This window comes from Dreissena polymorpha, unplaced genomic scaffold (genome assembly GCF_020536995.1).
Source record: "Dreissena polymorpha isolate Duluth1 unplaced genomic scaffold, UMN_Dpol_1.0 chrUn123, whole genome shotgun sequence".
Classification (NCBI taxonomy): domain Eukaryota; kingdom Metazoa; phylum Mollusca; class Bivalvia; order Myida; family Dreissenidae; genus Dreissena; species Dreissena polymorpha.
Window position 1 is genome coordinate 20234 of NW_026273437.1, and position 21499 is coordinate 41732.

The 21499-nt window shown below is 33.8% G+C and overlaps 1 protein-coding gene across 1 annotated transcript; it reads right to left on the reverse strand.

Moving 5' to 3' along the window:
* Positions 1-729: 729 nt before the first annotated feature.
* Positions 730-1806, reverse strand: LOC127864107 (uncharacterized). The gene is made up of 2 exons (XM_052403804.1): positions 1620-1806; positions 730-1401 (listed from the first exon to the last, which is right to left on the reverse strand). Exons 1-2 carry the CDS (start codon positions 1720-1722, stop codon positions 977-979), a joined length of 528 nt encoding a protein of 175 aa, XP_052259764.1. The 5' UTR covers positions 1723-1806; the 3' UTR covers positions 730-976.
* Positions 1807-21499: the final 19693 nt, after the last annotated feature.

A 21499-nucleotide genomic window follows, 5' to 3' on the forward strand; every position in this document is an offset into this window, starting at 1 on the left:
GTGTGTTTATGTCATTTCAACATTATAATGTTAAATTTATTTAAACAGTCTTTATTTCAAATTTAGTTTTTTTATGTTGTATCTTTTTTTAACATTTCAAAAGACTTGTTAGCCAATACTTAAAAATTATTAACAATAAAGTAACTAAGAATTAGATTTCAAAATTAATCAATACATTAATTTGAATTAAGTATGTACATTTATTTTAAACATATTCTAAGCTACTTTTTATTATGCCAAAGTATTTATGTACAAAATGCAAAAAGTTAAAGATTTAGATCACAAAATGAATGATAGAAATTGAAATAAATTGCTAAAATAAGTGTGATTTAAATGTGTAGCAACCCAAATTTTGAATATTGATTATTAATTTTGAATTTAATTTAATTGAATTTAATATAAATATTTCCAAACTGTAAAATATAAATTTCAAAATGATCATGAAGCAATGAAAGTCAAATCAAAACTAACTTGTTCCATGACATTGGGACTGGGTAGGATATGGACAGGATGTGGAAATGGTCAGGTGTGAATCCCTAAGACATTCCTGTGAAAAATTCGTGCTTTATTACATGGGTGGAATGTGTCATCCTTTGGAATGTATCATCCTTGTTTATTTGAAAGAATGTGCCAATCAATATCTTAGCTCATTTTAATTGATCATTAAACAGAAACACAACACAATTACAAATTAATTTATTTTATTTTATTTCAAATCATCAATTTTTATTCATAATATGGTATACAGCAAAAACAATGTTAAGTTTTGTAAAACATTTAATGAAAGTTTAAATATATTTTAAACATAAACAGAAACACAACACAATTAATAATTATTTGATTTTATTTCCAATCATCAATTGTTACAATACGACGAGATCTGCTGTTCTGAGTAGTAATTCCAGGTGCTCCAGATCTTGGTGTCCATGTCTCTGTAGACTTTCCTCTGACGCCGACCAATGCCGTGCAGAAGCAGCTATTCGATGTCCAACTGGGCATTCTGTGCCTGCTTGCGGAGAGCTGGCACCAACCTGTAGAAAGTCAAAGCACGGTTCCCACAATCACCATTCAGACGGGTGTGCCAGCCCTCCACATCATTATTTGTTCTTACCCTGTGCTTGAAAACACACCAGCTCTGTACTGGAAACACCTTGGACTTAATCCACTGAGTATCTATGTACTCCACCAAGTTACGGAGTGGCTCTGTGTTGGCTCTGGCTGCTAGCTGCCGAAACACGTTTTCTATGTGGTTCCTCACAAAGTCCCAGATGGACCCTTTGGCCATGAAGGCTGGACCGAGACCCAGTGATTTCACCTGACGGTACACTGATTGACTCCAGTGGAACACACACCCCGTGATCTGTGTTCCTGAAAAAACCTCTCTGACCGCACCCCAGGAAGCTGAAATATAAATTATCATTGATATGACATTTTATCATAATATCTGCACAACTATTAAACAATATTAATGATGCACCTTAAACCCAAAGTGTTTTTTGAAGATATACATTTAATCATATCACTCATCTGTAAAAACTGTATAATTTCTTTTTTGTTTGTGATTCCTAAGGAGCCACTTTCCAGTTTATATTATAACGCGTTTATTTCTGGACACTTACCGGCTTCGAAGTCCATCATGAACCCCTCTACGGAGAAGTTGTTCAGGACATCCTTCACCTTCTGGAGGACTGCAACATAATCTTCCTTGCGCCGACGGGACATGAGGACGAAGAGTAGTGGTACCTGCTTCAGTTCTCACGAAGCCGTGGATGGACATCAGCTGCCCATTGTGGAATGGCTTGTCAACAACCTGTAATGATAATGCATGTAAATTTATACTCTGCAATACTAACCCTTTTTAAATTTCTATAGTCATTATAGTCATGATTATATTGTAAGCAATAAACAACATAACGTGAAAAGTGGATCCTTTGAAAGCATATAATTAAACCAGTAAAACTAATATCAGTCTCTTTATAATTATATAACATAGCTTAAAGGTTCCATCCATGAACCAGCGTTTTGTTTGGCGCAGGATATCTAGCTGTTTTGGAGTCGCGAACAGTATGTGACGTTCCTCATCAACTCTCAGGTCACCAATTATGAAATCCTCACTCTGTAGATATTCGTGGTTGACTTCGAAGTTCAGATCAGATGGTGTAGGGGGGCGAAGCAGTTGACGTTGACGGTTGGCTGTTCTGGTAAGGTTTACCACCTTGGGCAGGTTCGGTCGTTGACCTCGGTCGTTCAGGGATGTTGTCGCGATATCACGCGCAGACTGATAGACATGTTGACTGGCATGAGCCTTGATCTTGGCAGACAGTTCTTTCTTGTAGAGAAGACTGGGGTCGGCAGGATGGACATGAAGAGTGGTGTTTCTCTGGTACTTGTCGCCGAGCGAAGTCACCTTAGCCTGGCACTTCTGTATTTTCCCTCTCTGGCTACATCTCCAAACGTGGCCACCATTCTTCAGCTCTTTCAACATGCTGTAGGCGTAACCGTCGGACCCAACAACAATTGGTTTGCCGAACTTGCTGCCCGTTGGTAGAAGCGTGTATGTAACTGGTTCTTCTTCGACAACGGAAGTGGACAGAGGTTCCTCGGCAACCAGCGTTTCTTGGATCTCTGGGGTTTCCAAGATTGGCGAATCATCATTGATAGTTCCATCAAGATCGTCTGTCGTCGTTTGAGGTTCGCGTTCTGATGCATTGTAGTTCACGGACGCGTTGAGAAGGTCCACATGATCATCATCTTCGAACTGGGTGTCCATGACCTCGTCTCGTTCTGCGGAGACATCCTCTTGTAAAGCGACCCTTTCTTCGTCCACATGTTCAACATCCTCGAACTGGGTGTCCATGACCTCCTCGTCTCGTTCTGCAGAGACATCCCTTTCTTCACAAGGTATACATACAAATTGAATATCAGTACCTTCTTCTACAGCTCTCTTGTAGTGGGCAAGTGTAATATCTGTAGAAAGAAAATAAAATAATTATTGGAACTGCTGTCTGTCACCTAAGAATAAAGGCAATAAAAATACAATAATTCTGAAAAAAAAAATCATTCAAACACTGCTGTTTGTCACCTATAAATATAATACATTAATTTAAAAAAACTCATTTCTGAAAAAAAAAGTTATCACTGGAACTGCTGCCTGTCATCTCAGAGGGATATTCATTAAATTTTAAATAACTGCCAAAAAAAATATATAAAAAATACATTAATTTTAGAGAACTTAGAAAATATATTGGAACTGCCATCTGTACATTTATTTTACAGTCTATTTGTAGGAACTGCTGTCACCTAACAGGAAAATTCATTTACTTTAATTAACTTCTAAATTAATAAAGCAAATAAATATAAATTAAAGTATTATTTTACTTTACTTACTTGTATTTCCACAACGGATGTGCTGCCATAATCCACAGTTATCACAAGAAATAGCGAAGTCCTTTCTTAGCACTCGTTTTTGACAAGCAATACACTTAGAAACAGGCATATTTAAAGTTGAATATTAGCAACACACACTTGAATATTACAAAGTAATAAGGAAGGTGAAGGTGCATGGTATATAAAGGGAAAATGAGTAACTCTTTTTTTTGCTCTATTATGATCAAAGGCAGCTCACACTTTGTACCCTTTTTATATTATTATTTAATTATCAACCAACAATGTTCCAGATCAATCATGCATGTGATAATTAAATTAAATTGTGTCTTTAATAACTAGACATCAAACAGTTCAATCAGTCTGAAGTACATATAAGCATATTAAGGAAGTGTGAAAAACAACATATTTTGATCATTTCAGAAATATTCAAGAATAATTAACAGTCAATTTTTATTTAATTAGTTTAAATCAACTTAAAATAATATAGTTTAAATCAACTTAAAATAATAATATTACTATTTCTTTCATAGTCTTATAGACTTACAACAAAATATAATTAAAAATAACACTACTCACTGATTAATATATATATATATATATATATATATATATATATATATATATATATATATATATATATATATATATATATATATATATATTAATCAGTGAGTAGTGTTATTTTTAATTATATTATATACTAAAATGCTCCTTCATTAACCATTCTTCAATCACATACTTCATTTTCTCCTACCTAAATATACAAATAATAAAAAAAATGTTGGGAGGAGAAAAGACTAGGGTTTGGGAGGAGAAAAGACTAGGGTTTGGGAGGAGAAAAGACCAGGGGAGAAACGTCCAGGGGGAGAAAAGACCGGAAATCAAATTCATAAGGCAGTGGTTTAAAGGATATGTAGAATTTCATTGGTTAATTATAAATAGAAATTAACATATTCTCAACAGGAAGTGGGGCAATAAAGCACTTTTATTCTTTGTAAATGTGTAAAAAAAAAAGCGGAGTACGATGAATGTTTTCTGATTTATGACATGGATTCTGACCTGCCTTTCTATGGATTTAATGAAGTAGAGTTTGAAAGTAATAGAGATGTGTTAATTGAAATTAAAATGATTTACTTTGAGCCAGAAATTAACGTTACGAGTAGATCTAACGGTTTAAATGTGGCATCGAATTTAATGGATTCGCGCAAATTCTGGACGAGTGTTGTGTCTGTAAAATATTAAATGGAATGCCGTAAATGTATCAAGTCGGAAAAGAAAACGGATGGTTGCATAAAGGTATGCGTGAATTAATGTAATTCTTCGTATTTATTTTCATAGTTATGTCATTTTGCAACCATTCACATTCGTCACGATTTGGAATTCCCGTTTCTAAAAATAGAACATTTTGGTAGCATAAACCAACAAGGGAGGCGACTCGTGATGTCAGAAATTGTTAAGGTTATAATAAACTAAATAATCGAGTCATGCATAATCGAGTCATGAAGTCTTTACTCTCTAAACCAGGGACCTATACTGTATAGGTCCCTGTCTAAACAAATCATCAATTTTCCTCGAAGGCATGTTTTACACTTTAGACTGTTGTTCTGGTTTTATCATTTGGAGATATTGATAGGGTAAGCATAGGTGTTAACTATTAAATACCTGAAAAAGGATAAAGTTAGAGATTAAAGTAAAAAATGGTACTGCAAAAGGCTACAATCCACTCGAAAACGGCCGAAAAAAGAAGGTGCAAAAACAGTCGATTTTGATTTGAGTCGAATTCTTTTTTGATTTGAACATGACATATCTTTTTTATTGCTTAAATCGATTCAGCTTAGAATGCCCGTCAAGAAAAGGTATGGTTATGGGGGTCTCTTTGTGCAAAATGTTGTATTTATTTTCGCTCAAATTTGTCGCTTTTACATTGAAACATATAATGAAACTATTTAGTATATTTTGACCTTAACATTTACTTCAGCAGCAACTTCCCTGTATCTTGCAACTATGCTTTCAACGCCATCGGCGCTCTCGTTAGTAAATAAGTCTACCTACATGACTTACAGATTAATTGTGAGTTTTGTCCATTGATTTTTCACGAAATTACGGGTCTTGGAAGGTTTTTACTCAACGCGTTCAGATATTGAGATGATTGTAAGTATATGTGAGTCTACTTACATGACTTACAGATGAAGTGTAATATTCGTTCCGGTCCATTGATTTTTTGCGAAGTTTTGGGCCTTGGGCTTTGACATTTTCAGATATTAAGCCGATTTTTGGTATATGAGTCGACCTAGATGACCAACAGATGAAGTGTGAGCTTCGTTTCGGTTCATTGATTTTTGGCAAAATTATTTGCCTTGAATTTAGAAATTTTCTTTTTAATAACCGTTTTCCGGAGTTTTTTTGTGTTTTAAGCCACGCTTTCAGATACATGTATTGAGCTTTTTTGGTATGTGAGTCAATATACATGACATACAGATGAAGTGTGAGTTTCGTTCCGGTTTTTTATGTCCCCCACCATAGTAGTGGGGGACATATTGTGTTTGCCCTGTCTGTATGTTGGTCTGTTTGCGCCAACTTTAACATTTTGCAATAACTTTTGCTATATTGAAGATAGCAACATCATATTTGGCATGCATGCGTATCTCATAAAGCTGCACATTTTGAGTGGTGAAAGGTCAAGGTCAATGTCATCCTTCAAGGTCAGAGGTCAAATATATGTGGCCAAAATCGCTCATTTTATGAATACTTTTGCAATATTGAAGATAGCAACTTGATATTTGGCATGCATGTGTATCTCATGGAGCTGCACATTTTGAGTGGTAAAATGTCAAGGTCAAAGACATCCTTCAAGGTCAGAGGTCAAATATATGTGGCCCAAATCGCTTATTTTATAAATACTTTTGCAATATTGAACATAGCAACTTAATATTTGGCATGCATTTGCATCTCATGGAGCTGCACATTTTGAGTGGTGAAAGGTCAAGGTCAAGGTCATCCTTCAAGGTCAGAGGTCAAATATATTTGGCCCAAATCGCTTATTTTATGAATACTTTTGCAATATTGAAGATAGCAACTTGATATTTGGCATGCATGTGTATCTCATGGAGCTGCACATTTTGAGTGGTGAAAGGTCAAGGTCAAGGTCATCCTTCACAAGGTCAAGGTCATCCTTCAAGGTCAAACATCATATAGGGGGACATTGTGTTTAAAAAACACATCTTGTTGTTTATTGGCCTAGTAATGGGCCTTGGACTTAACTTTTTTCTAAAATAGCTGCGGTGCAGCTTTAAAGCACAGTAGGACGCATTGTGTTACACAAACGCTGGCCTTGTTACAGTTAAATACACATATTAAACTTAAACGAGCATGTCAAGTCAAGTAAATTTTATTTAAAGTCGGCAAGAGTACATAACATATAACATAAGCTATACTTAGCTTTTAAACCGACATTTTTAACAAATGTATAATAATAACATATTAAAAAGCAGCTGTTAAGAGAGACAGTAAGATAATTTAAACATGGTTAAGACAAGCATTAATACAAAAGTGCATAATGGCATACATGGCATAAATGACAAAGCATTTGTCAAGCAAAGGGATGTAACTACACATAAACACAAAAACTGAGAGATTTATGCTAATAAAGACCATACGCCTACAAGTAAGTTAAAACAGTTTAAATAAATAGGGAAAGCATATCAGATAATAACATATTAAAAGCAGCTGTTAAACGAGACAGTAAAATAATTTAAACATAGTTAATACAAGCATTAATACTTAGGGCAATATGGCATAACTTGCAGAGCATTTGTCAGGCAAAAGAAAGTGACAAGAAATAAAACATAAAACCGAGCGATTTATGCTAATCTAGGCCATAGGCCTTCGCATTAATTAAATAAATTTAAAAAATATAATAAGCATGCATGGCAAAGAGGCTTATAAGCACATAGTAATATACATATATATATATATATATATGAGATATCTATGCAGCAACTAAGACAAGTCTAGCCAAATAAGCAGAACATGACAAAAGACAAAGCAAAATAATAAGCAAAATAATAAGCAAAGTAATAAGCAAAGAAAGCATAACTAGAAAACATGTCAGGTCAGCAGTCCCAGTCTGCAGACTCGCTACCTGATAAGTTGGAACGAAGATATGGACAGCTAAGTCTGATTGCACCCTGAGCAGTTACATATCTTTCCATTCCAACCTGAGATCAAGGTTTTAAATTGGCTGAAGGAGCCTGCTTGTCTGAATTCGTCAGGCAGCGAGTTTCACAGGACTGGGGCTGCATACCTGAAACTTCTCCTACCATAGTGTTCTGTCTTTACAGATGGAACCTGCAATATATTTGAGTATCTTAAGTTATAATTATTATTTCTTCTTTCAACTAACTCATGCAGAACAGGTGGACATATTTTATTAACAATTTTAAAAGTTTTATTTGCCATGGTTCTTAATCTTCGAATGTGTAGAGGTGGTAAATTGGCTCTATTTAACAAATCTTCATAGTTACAAGCATAATCATCATAAACAAATCTCAAAGCTCTCTCCTGAATTTTCTCTATTTTCTGGGTGTTACTCTTTGTACAGAAGTCCCATGACAGAGGACAAAAATTAAAATTTGACAAGATGAAAGTGTGAAATATTGTGAGTCTACTAAGTTTATTCAGATTACGACCAATTCTCTTTAGAACATTAAGTTGTTGAGCAGCTTTTTTACAAATATTCTGGATGTGAGTATTGAACGATAGATTGTAATCAATATCAACACCTAACAATTTTACAACATCGTCACAAGAAATAATATTATTATCTATTTCAAAATTAGGAGTTTTATCATGTGTTTTTTACCAACGGCTAGCGCCTGAAATTTGTCAGGATTTGCTTTCATACAATTAAAAGAAAACCAGTCAATAAGAATTTTACTTTCACTTTGTAGAGTTCTTATCAATAAATCAAAATTTGGTGTAATAAAAGACAGTGTATTGTCGTCTGCATAGTTGTACAGAGTACCATGTTCAATAAAATAGAAAATATCAATGATAAAAACATTAAACAAAATGGGGCCGAGTATCGAGCCTTGTGGGACGCCTTTTTTATATTTGCCCAGTTGCTTACGTGGCCACATACTTTAATTTGTTGCTTACGGTCTGTCAAATAGGAGCAAAGAGTATCAGTGGCCTTCTAAGAGAGTCCATAGGATGCCAGCTTACCCAGCAGAATGTTGTGTGGAAGACAGTCGAAGGCCTTGGACAGGTCCATTAGGATGGCGGCTACATACTGGTTAGAGTCCAAGGCCTTCTTCCAGTCCTCCAGTAGCCTGAGAATGGTAGTCTGGTATCCATGTCCTCTCCGGAAGGCGCACAAAAAATGATCAAAAATATTGTCAAAATAAGAAGCAAGTTGTTCTTCAAGTACTTTCTCATAAATTTAAGAAGTGACAGGCAAAATACTGACAGGTCTATAGTTAGATTTCAACAAAGAATCATTTTTCTTATACACAGGGGTGACTTGAGCTTCCTTTAACCTATCAGGAAAAATACCAATAGAAATGGTAGAATTTATCAAATGAGTTAAAAATGGAGTCAGAGACATCATGCCTATTTTCAACAATTTAACAGAGATTTTGTCAACACCGGTTGCCTTTTTAACATTAAATTTACTTATAATTTGATACACTTTTGTATTAGTTGTAGGAACAAAATTAAAAGAATTTTTACAAAAATGTTTGCCTAAGATTTTTTCTATACTGGGATGATTGTTTTCATCAAAATGGTAATCCTTGCCAATATCATCAGCTACATTTACATAAAAATTGTTAAAAATTTCAGCTACATTAGAGTTGTCAGATACAATTTCATCATTTTCGGTTAAAATAATTTTTGATTGCGAGCCGGTGCATTTTTTAGAAAGAAATGGTTTAATAGTTTTCCAAAAGTCTGTGGATTTACACCCTCCAAGGCAGCGTTCCTGAAAATATGTATTTACAGATATTTTTTCGAGTTTGTTAACATAGTTTCTGGCCTTCCTATAAGCTTCCCATGTTTTAGAACATTTGTTTTTTAAATACTTAGTGTAATTCATTTTCTTAGCATATATTGCTTTGCGTAGATTTCTGTTCATATATGGGACACTATTCTTTTTAACATAAATCAGTTTCTGTGGTGCATGTTTATTAATGACTTCTACAACATCAGATTCAAAAGAGCAATATACATTATTAACTTCATTTTTATCATGCAATTTGCTATGAGGTATATTCAAATTTAAAAGATCTTGGTTGTATGCTTCAGGATCAAAGTTTCTAAAACTCCTGATATATACTTTTTGTTTCTCTATTGTTGGAGTTTTACAGTTAATAATAGAAGAAATCATGTTGTGACAATCACTGATACCAGTGGGAAAATTCAGTGTTTTCAAAAACAATTTGCTAGAGTTTGTGAGGATTACATCCAATAGCGAAGGTTTACAGTTTTTAACAAAGCAAGTATCATTTTTAACAATATTTGTAAGGTTAAAAATTTCCATTAGATCTTGTAGAGGTCTGCCCTTGTTCTGACATGAAAGATCATAGTAAAGGTCACCAATAATTGTAAAATAGTCAAACAGGGTTATGCATTTGTCTAAAGTTTTTGTAAAATAATCACAGAAAATGTCATCTTTCATACTCGGTGGCCGGTAGACACTAATAAAACAGATTTTTTTCTTTTCCAAATTTACCTCGATTATAATGTTCTCAAGATTATCACATTCCAGATCTTTCCGCCGACTTGAAGCAACGTCAGATCTAGTATATGCCGCTATACCCCCACCATGAATATTCCGGTCTTTCCTTTCAAGTTTGTAGCCCGGCACCTCATATATTGTGTTTTGAAAGGATGAGTCCAATTTAGTCTCTGCAATAAATAAAAGGTCAACAATTTTATCATTCAGAATTTCAGCAATTTCCATGAATTTATTTTTTAAGCTGTTGATATTGATATGGCTGATTATGAATTTATTAGGATGTAGTTTGCGTGCAGCTCTCAGCTCTTCAAAAGGCGAGTCAATAGTATAAGCACCGCTAGAGTCACTTTCATCCAGATGGCTTATCCACATCACTAAAGAATGAGTCTGTAAATTGAAAGTTGCTGCATATTTTGCAAAACCACGCATTATCACTGTTAGCTAATTTTTCATACTCCGCCGGCGAGATATTTGCACATTTTGGACCTATGTGCCACCAGTAGAAGCAATCCTCACATTGTACGGCACGGTGGTTGGTGGCAACTGGTTTACCACACTGACCACAAGGATTCCTGATTGGGCCAGGGTTCAAGGCCACATCACCACTTATAATGAGAAGAATTGACATGTATTGTTTATTGTGTAATTTAATAGGGATTGACATTGGAACAGTTCTATTGTATCTGATATTGAAGTATAGTATGGTAAAGTGGTTGCAAAACCATTCAGTGGCGAAAGTAAAAAATGTCAATTGGTTCGGATAGTCCTTGTCAGCACCACATGATCGATCTAAGGCTCTGTTAGTACCATTTAGCTCACATATTGTGTCTAGCATATAATGCCGATTGATAGTAAATGATACCTTGAAAAGGCTTCTGTTTGCAATTAAGGTTACAAGTGTTAATATAACGAGAATCTTCTGAGTTGAAACTTCCATTTTCACGATTTGTTTACTTTCTGCATTCTTCCGGAAGTTTGTTTTCAAAGCGCTTGGGTTGTGATTACGTGCGTCTGATGAAACAGACTAGGAGAAAAAAGTATATTTCTGTGTGTTTCTGTACTTCAGCGTCACTGTGTTGAATGGTAAAACGTTCAGTAGTAAATTTGTAAAAGCTAAAAGTTTAAAATACTGTTTAAAAGCTCTTATTTCAACCAATTTCATGAGAAAATTTGACTACAAAAAAATTCAGAAGCGCAGTTGACGCATGCGCAATATCATTTATGGTTATATGCTAGATGCGTTTTTACATGTATGATCTGCTTCAAATATACGCATGCTGTCTAACACCGATCTGAACGAAGTAATAATCTAATAAAATGTCAAAGATGTGAGTTATGACCGTTCCAAATATTTCCGATATACATGTTTTATATTCATGAACGAATGAAGAATGATAATGTTCTAAACTGTCTGGACCGAGACAAAACTGTAACCAGATCCTACAGTCGGCACTCTATAGCTGCTGTTTCAACGTTCAGGATTTCCTTTTAATCTTTTTGCTATGTTAATCATAAAATCCAAAGTATATATTAACATTTTCCAACGGAGTCAATCGATGTTATTTGCATATGCTAGCGTGACAGTTGTAGTGCGACTGTTTTGATATTTCATTTGAAGAACAAAATAACTGATCCAATTCACGAGGGTGTGGCGCGTTGTCTCAACACCGTTTATAAGCATGACATACTTTGCAAGACCTTGTTGATAAAAACTTAAATAAATACATATATAAACAAGATCAAAAGAAGTAGTCTGTTTCCGCAAACATCATAGAAAAGAACGTTCGAGTATATGGGAATTGTTTCCATAACATTACATTTACATCTTACATAGGATGGCTATACTATGGGTGGGCTTTTGTAGGTCCAATATTCCATGGAAAGATATAATCCACGCTTATGATTTTTTTATATACTTTTGTGTAGAAGTCCAGTAAGGTCCCAATTATTACACTTTAATGCATTCAACTATTTTTGAATTTCTCTCGGGAGTTTGTCTACAATAGTCATATTATTAACAAACAACACCATCACGAAAATCATAAATATTCAAGCCAAATTGTATGTTTAATATGTTAAAGATACAAGATCTTCAACACAACTGAAAGCAGCACATGCGGCATTGACTGCACTGGACGTAAGTATTAGAAAAAAATCAGACTACCTAAAACATGACTCAACTTATTGAACATTTTTTATTGATAATTTTATGCATTTTAACTTCGATACCGTGTTTATGTTATGTCAGCCAAGGTTTATTTTAAACTATGGAGCCAAAGTATTTAATAAAATATTTGTACAACATACAATCTTTTATTGTAGTTTAAAAAAAATGTATCGATTCAAGAATGCAGTATAAATAAGGCGTCTGCAGCGGAGGGCGATTTTTTTTTTCAAATTCGAATCGGGCATCTGAAATGGTCTGCAATATTTTCAAAGCCGTATATCAAGGACCGAATTACAGCTGAATGGTGTAATGCCTTAATAATTATTTACATCCTTGCCACTATTAACGTGGTAACAAATAGGATATACAATACTAGGTATCAATTATTAAATAAAATAATCGTTGACCCAAGGATTTGTTACGGATTAACGATTTAACAGAGCAATTCATATCACTGTAAGTGATAGTTTGGTAAGGTTAATAGAACTCTTTACACAATCGAAATCATACGTACTACAAATGTGTCTGCCTGTGCGTTTTTAATATTCAAATAAACATTGAAAATATGTATTTACATTTGTGTTATGAAATGATTAAGCTTATCTGTTCAAGTTTGTTTTGAAATATTTCCAAATTCGTCGGTTTATATTAAACTAAGTTTTTACTTTTAAATCTGTAACAATTGCTGTTATTTTCATTTATAGTATCCATATATGATGCTTTACACTGTTATAACAGTTATCCATTTTTACTAGATGTATCTGAATTGAAATTACTAAGTGCTTGAAAATATGGCTTACGAGCAACAGCACACTCGTTATTAGACCAGGATGTTTTGACATTATAGTAATATTTGCATACAATGGATCTTTATGAACACAACATAATTCATAACATTAGTTTATATTAACTATATATGTACATTCATGGACAACGTGACTAAAAGAATATCTATATTAGACATTAATATTATTAACAATCGTATTAACCCGTGGCAAACAAACACTTATGTTCGTCGATACACGTTTCTTAAACATTACTGTTGGTATAGATTTCACGGCCCGGTTCCGAAGTACGGACACAAAGTATCACAACCCGCTTCCTAGATAAGTTATTTTTTAATATTGAATCTGATGTATATCTTTGTGTTGTATATATTGCACCTGAAAATTCCCCTGCTCATTCTTTGTATCCTTATGATATTTTTCAATGCACTGAACTTGATGTAAATTTTTATCAATCCAAAAAAAAGTATTTCTCACCGGAAACATAAACTCGCGAACGGGAAATAAACCAGATTATATTGAAAATGATAGATATATGAACGATATTGATTTAGTTTCTGACACAGATATTGAAACCCTAATTCCACGATCAAATAGTGACCTGGTTACGAACCGATTCGGAGACTACCTTTTAGATATGTGCAAAGCTACTAATATTCGTATAGTGAATGGGCGGTTACATAACGACAATAACATAGGTAAGATAACGTGCTATACACATAATGGTGAAAGCCTAGTGGATTATGTATTAACTGCGCGATCCAATTTCAATGATATTGTAAACTTTACCGTTAACGATTTTACGGAATTCTCTAATCATGCGCCTTTAACATTTGATCTCCGCACGAATTACACGGTTTCAGCAAGTAAAACTTACCCTATTGTTTATTTTAAATGAAAACCTGGGAACTTATGTGACTTTGTACGAGATGTAACGTGCGATATCAAAAAATCTAGAACACACGCTTTTATCGCAAATCGATTCAATCTCTGATCCTGATATTCTAGTTAGCGAATTTTCGAACTATTTAAATTCAAAAGGAGAAAAATATTTAAAGCACATTGTTAAACCTGAAAATAAAGGATTTATAGACTCTGATAGAAATAAGAAAAAATGGTTACACGAAGAGTGTAAAAACAAACAATACCAATGTAAAAGAGCTTTATACGAGTACAATCTAAATAAAAATGAACATACACGCGAGCAAATGATTGCATCGATAAAGGAGTACAAGTATACGTGTAGAAAAGCGAAATTAAAATACAACAATGGTATAAGCAAACAAATGAATAGTATGATACGGAAATTACTCCGCGAATTTTGGAAACTATTTAAACGTAAGACTACATCACAAAACGCAGATACGATATCGTTAATCGAATTTCACGATTATTTCAGTAAATTAGCAGACGAAGGTAACGTTAATATAAATTCGTTTGATGCCAATACTATTATAAATGAATTTGATAACAGACTAAACACAGAACCTTCGTACCCCGAACTCGATAATACAATATCGACAGAAGAAATTATTAAGGCAACGAAACGGTTGAAAAACAATAAAGCTCATGCTTGTGACAATATTATATATGAATATTTTACTGAAACAATACATGTCATCGCCAGACCGCTAGAAATATTGTTTAACTACATACTTGATAAAAAGCGTTTTCCTCGCAGCTGGGCATCCGGAATCATAGTACCAATACATATACGTGGAGACGTATCAGACCCAAGTAACTATCGGGGATCATAGTACCAATACATAAACGTGGAGACATATCAGACCCAAGTAACTATCGGGGATCATAGTACCAATACATAAACGTGGAGACGTATCAGACCCCAGTAACTATCGGGGAATTACTTTAATAAGCTGTTTTGCAAAATTATTTACTAGCACATTAAATGAACGCCTTAACCAGTGGGCAGAAACAAATGCCATTCTGACGGACGCACAGTTCGGCTTTAAACCAAATTGTAGCACGGTCGATGCAATTTGCATTCTTAATGCACTAATAGAAAAACAGTTTCAAAATAAAGATAAACTATTATGTTGTTATATTGATTACCGGAAGACGTATGACGTCATCAATCGTGGTAAATTATGGAGTAAAATGATAAATGTGGGCATCGACGGTAAACTTTTGATACTTATTCGATCAATGTATGATGAAGTAAAATTATAGGTCAAACACATGGGTAAATTATCAGACATATTTAATAGTAACGTCGGCCTATTTCAGGGGGAGATAACATCGCCCATGGCAAAGCTTTAAAAGCGATGCATTCTTTGTTCGCCTTAACAAAAGACATGTACGTACCTATAAATATCATGTTAAATATATTAAACGCATTTGTATCATCAATTCTAAACTATAACTGTGAGGTTTGGGGATTTATCAAAGCGGAAAACATTGAGCGCGCCCATCGTAAATTTTGTAAAAGAATATTAAATGTAAAGGTGTCAACAAACTCATTAGCGATTTATGCCGAAGTTGGTCAATTCCCCTTGTATTTAGACAGATATGTCAGAATCGTCAAATACTTTTTGAAATTATATACTGTAAAGCAGGGTAATTGTATACTAAAACAAATTGTTCTATCACAGAGATTAGATATTGAACGCAAACACAACACAAACAATTGGTCATCAAAAGTACGGGATATTCTTAACCAAACCGGTTTGATGTATGGTTATTCCCCGAATCTGTGAACTCTAATCAATTTATCCCGTTACTTAAAAACAGATTACGAGACCAATACATCACTAATTGGAATATAAGTGTCACATCATCTAGTTCAATGATGTTATATTGAAACCAATATTCGAAAGATCGGCCTATCTCGATATTGTTGAAAATAAAAAAAACATAGGTACATTATCACTAAATTACGTTTGTCGTTTCACAAATTATTTATTGAAACGGATAGACAACAGAACATTGTTAGAGATCAACGTAAATGTATTTTATGCAACCTTAATGATATCGAGGATAAGTATCACTTTGTTCTTAAATGCCCTTACTATGCCGATGTAAGGAAAACATTAATTCCAAAGTATTATAGATTTCGTCCAAATATGTTTAAGTTTATCGAACTACTTAATAGTTCAAAGAAAAAAGTGTTAAGAAAACTAGCCATGTTTTGTGTTAAAGGCTTTGAAATGCGAGAAAATGTCTTATATATGTAGTATACATTATATATCTTCCATAAAGCTAATAAGCTTAGAATAATGTAATACGTGTTTCAATCATTAAACAACGTTTTTACATTATGTGGTCACTGAGTATTTACCTCTTCCATGTGACATTCTCACTTAAACATGTTGTATTTAATTTGTTTTTGTAACGATCTTTCTTTGAAATGATATATGTTTTGTATTTAATTGAAACGCATGCTGTTATTGAAATGTATTTTTATGACGATGAGCTGTATATATGCTTTAGTCAAAATAAACTATTCTGTTCTGTTCTGATAATGCATTGGTGTTGCTATATGTTTGGGGTTCACCTTTTCAATTAATCTCCATGGGGAACCTCATTAATGTTGTTTCCTTCACGAGCTGGTTAACGGTCCTAGGATTCACACATCATGTTCGTAATATCAACAAATTGCCGAATAATAAAACATCGCTGTTCTTGCTCGATTTGAACTACTCGTTCTCGATTTTTTATGCAACGATAACATCAGAAGTCATTACAAAATGAACCAGTTTTTTATAATACAGATAACAAACCTTCTGATATTTCATAGCAAAATTAATCATACTATCATTGGTTTCAATTGTGGGAGAATGCTCCATGTAGACAGACTATTGATGAAACAAAACAGTTTTAATACATGTGCATGGTAACATTATCAAATCTGCGTATTTACAGTACAATTTGTTAACATAAAAAACATCCTGAGGACAATTATTGCACGTTTATACACACATAAACAAATTGAAGATGATACATTCATTCATATTACATTGATTATTCTCAAAACGACCTTTATTTCATATAATTTATAGCTTCAATTGTATTTAAAAGGTTACCATAAATGACACATGCGTACTTTAGCTTTTAATAGATCTATTCATTAAATCTCGTGACAAACATACACACATTCGATAGATCTATACATTATACATTAAATATCGTTGCAAACATACACACTTACATTCGAGCCAACTTATGAACAATTACACCACGTGTACACTTCATTGGAATAACCTTGTCTATTAAAAGCACTAAATAAAAGTTCACGCCCCTGAAATACCTTTATAATTACACAGGAAAATGTGCTTATAAGATATTGTAGTAAAATATGTTTTTACAAGTTATTAACAATCTTATGAAAATCAAATAAAACTAGAAATGGCACGGCAGAGGCCGACGCGTATCCTCATGCCGCATGTTTGACCCAGGGGCGTCCCAGGGCTGGTAATGGGGCCATGCATAGTTGAGATTGACCGTATTGTCATAAATGATGTTTCAAGGTTCTTGCGCGAATAATGTAGGAGGAGATAGTGGCCAGGACGGACGGACGGCGGAGATAACCACATACTAGCTTTCAAAATCTAAATGCGGACCCAAGTTCAAGGTCAATGTCACAGGGGTAAAAATTGTATGCGCATGAAAAGGTCTTGTCCAGATACACATGCGTACCAAATATCAAAGCAATATCTGAAGGAACACATACGTTATGAGCTTTTTTTGAATCGCTGTCGCAGATTTCGAAACCTGAACGCGGACCCCAAGTTCAAAAAATGCGTGCGCATGGAAAGATGTTGTCTAGATACACATGCGTACCAAACATGAAAGCAATATCTGAAGGGACACAGTCAGAATGAGCCTTTTTTGAATCGCGGTTTCAGATTTCGAAACCTAAACGCTGACCACAAGTTCAAGGTCGCATGGGTCAAAAATGCGAGCGCTTTCGGTGTTTGAGCCAAGCAACATAAACTTCTCTCTATTCAAAGCCAATCCTAGTATTCTATTTATCCCAGTCATTTTTTTCAACGTGACATTTAACATAAATAGATCAAATAACATTAACAATACTTTCATTCGTTCTTAAAAGAGTTATAATCTAACGAATGTAACCATGCGTAGTGATCTAGAATGTATTTGTTCTGGTACGAAAAATAGTCTTAAAATATTTCGCACACAAATCTGTAAAACGAGAAAAAATATCACCATATGCATCGATTCAATTTTACGCAGCATGCAAATTGTAACCGCGAAAAGAAGATTTTACTTAAATATAATTCATTTTATTTTCGAAAGAAAATGATCAAAATCCAATATGGCGGCGATTGCCCTGACAAAATGATGTCGATGTCAACATACATGTACATGTAGATTTACACACAGAGTCGTTCTAAACATAAATTATCAAAAACTATACTCGCCTAAATTTGTTGATGGCTTCTAGATCTAGCCTTCACATCGTGTAGTTTGTAACCCAAACACAAAATAATCCGTAATAATTATATTAAAGTGATATTATGGGCATTTTTCACTATTGAATTGAGCTAAAAAGAATTAACAGGTCAAAATAATTAGTTAAAATGTGGTAACTGACCAAATATCTACAACTCATCTTGCTACCAGTTGTTTATAAAAATATATATTATTATCGATATTTTACATGACTCACCCAGCCCTCTAAGCCGAAATGATCCGTAAAACAAAATTGTGTCTTTGTGTCTTATGAAAAAAATCTGCATGTAAACTACATTTAGATTCACATCGTACATCTAATCATTTCTGTCGTCAGTTGTCAAAACGAAAGTACGGTTGATATTCAAATGGATTATTGTTTTCTTTCCGTGATATTGCTTTAGTATGTTGATGCTGCATTAACAAATATAAGTGCATATGAAGTGAAAACAACAAAAATAAACAACGGTTGCGATAGATATCTAAATACTGTCAAATGCCCATACTATCATTTTAAGCTTTGAAACACTTGTTGCAAACGGGTTATTTTTACTGAAAATACTTTATTTGATAAAATAACAAAGACAAAATTTATTCGTGAAAGAAAATACCCTAACGTTTACTTACATCCAAAAGCAAAACAATTCGAATAGACTACTGAACCAAAATACACACCCATCAGTATGTTCTTCACACACAATTTCACATCCAAATAGGCACGCACATTCTTAAAATCAATCACACTCATAAGCTTGATTTACATGTAGATCTAAATCCTTCGTCTCACCGGTTCCATCCGAGTTAAGCAGTATATAGAATATTCATAATTACACCCAGTATACATTAACACGAAACAAATGCGCGTCTTCAATGTTTTATTCCCAGACATCGCATACTTGTTTCGTGCACAATAGATGACATCACATATTTTTGGAAAATGAAGCAAGTATGTCAATTTAAGACGCAATCAATAAGCTGATTCATTATACGGATTGCGAAAAATATGTGCCTTGACTAGATCTAAAGGTTGAAGGTCGTATAATTTTAAAGCTCAAGTTTTCTCGACTCTAGAGATGATGAGATCTCTTATGAAAAACCATTCAGTGGTAGAATAAAAAGGAGTCCGTGCACGCGACAGGTATATTCAACAAGGTGTGATACAGGCTAGTTTATTCAATGGGGTTTTATACTGTCAATGTCGGTATAAAAATGGGATAAACTTTCAAGACAAGTGCTTTACTTAGAAACGGCACCGTGGGAAGTATCTATTTTAGGTTTAGCCGAGGTCAACAGTCAGAGAACTCAATACGATATTAGAATTAATATGGTTATAGCTGAAAGTACATATAAAATTATCAAGAAACAACGCAAACAAAAGTGAACTTTGCAAGTTTGCCATTTTGTGTTGCTTTTCATAGATAACTGACTCTCGTGGTGCATGAATTTGTGACAGTGTCTTATTGTATGAGAGTACACGATCAGAATGAAAACACACCGTTAAGAACTTTATTTTTGCAAATATCTCAAGTTATTTAAATGTGTTTGCATACAAATATTAAGTGCATAAGACAGTTTTTCTTGTACTTTGTGTCGATATCTTAAGATTTAAGAAGTTATTATTGAATACACCTGAAATCAGTGCCAAAATTTCACGTTGCGTGCAGCATAACCGTTTAAATGAATGCTGTAAGCATCTTTTTTTTTGCAAAGAACACAGGCTTATTAAATAAAGTAATTCTCTGTTCTGATTTTGTCAAATTGCCACAAGCCGCATCTTTTATGCACTACCGGTAGTTGAAATTCTTAAGAAATATTGTTTTAAAGAGTTATTTGAAAAAAAACACCACTTACCGCTTTGTTTGCATTTATTAACATCCATTTGTGAACCCCATAAAATCACGTGATCTTTAACCCTGGTATAAGTTGTCAATTAAAAAATCTTCAGCTATATACCGCGTTAGACAAAGGGCGTTTAACTATACTTCCGTTTATTTTACCAGATCCTATCGTGTGCGCTCGGCGATGATTGACAAACAATACGACTTTGCAAGATACCCATTTTCTATGCTAATAACAACATCTTAAAGTATATATTTACATTTTCCAATGAAGTCAATCGAAGTTGTAATGAATTTTGGACATGATTAAGTGACAGATCTTGTGCGACTGTTTCCATTTACAACCATTAAATGAATAGATTATGCAGCGCGCGTCTTCATTCACTTGGCGACATGTCTATTTCTGAATGTTATCACATCGGTACAAAACAAAGATATTCATACAGACTTTTAGAGAATTCATAAAATAACGGAGATAAATGGAAATGGGTAAGATATTGTATTTAGCCAATCCATAGTTGTGGTTATTATTATATTATGTAATGTATGTATCAAATTATCCCAACGAATTATTATATACATAGATATAAGTTGTTGTATTCATATTATTTACATTTATGGTGAATATATAAAATGTACAATGTGCTTTTTGGGTGATAACTTTTGATGAGCTAAAAGATATGTTTTCTTCTTTACTTAAACATGTTAAGATATTTTATCGGTCATCGTTTGGTTACACTCTGAATAACAATACATGAAAATATTTGAGTCTAGCTCTTAAGTCATTGAACTACTAATGACATTTCGTTCGAAAATATCTTCGAAAATAGAAATAATTCATGCAAAACCTTCCGATAATCATATTAAAATAAACAACGATGTACTGTGCTAATTTTTAGCCCGAATTGATTCAAGTAACAAAATAGCATTGTTCATTGGCCGATAATTATAATGCCAACATATTTTGAAATTATGAACTTTGAACTATGTTTAATTTTGCGATACTTTGATTGGGTTCTGGACTTATTTTTACGTAGGTAATGTACAGTTTTAGCCTGATACAGTTGATCTTTGTCTGTTAGCAGTTTGGCTAATTACAATACTAACATTTGTTCTATTTGATGTAACAGTGGTAAGCTTTGTGAGGTTTTGA

Bases quoted from the DNA above. Each gene is read 5' to 3' on its own strand.
- LOC127864107 (XM_052403804.1), bottom strand. From the start codon at position 1,722: ATGTCCCGTCGGCGCAAGGAAGATTATGTTGCAGTCCTCCAGAAGGTG. The intron at 1,402-1,619 runs GTAAGTGTCCAG...TTTATATTTCAG, and splicing joins CATGATGGACTTCGAAGCCG to CTTCCTGGGGTGCGGTCAGA.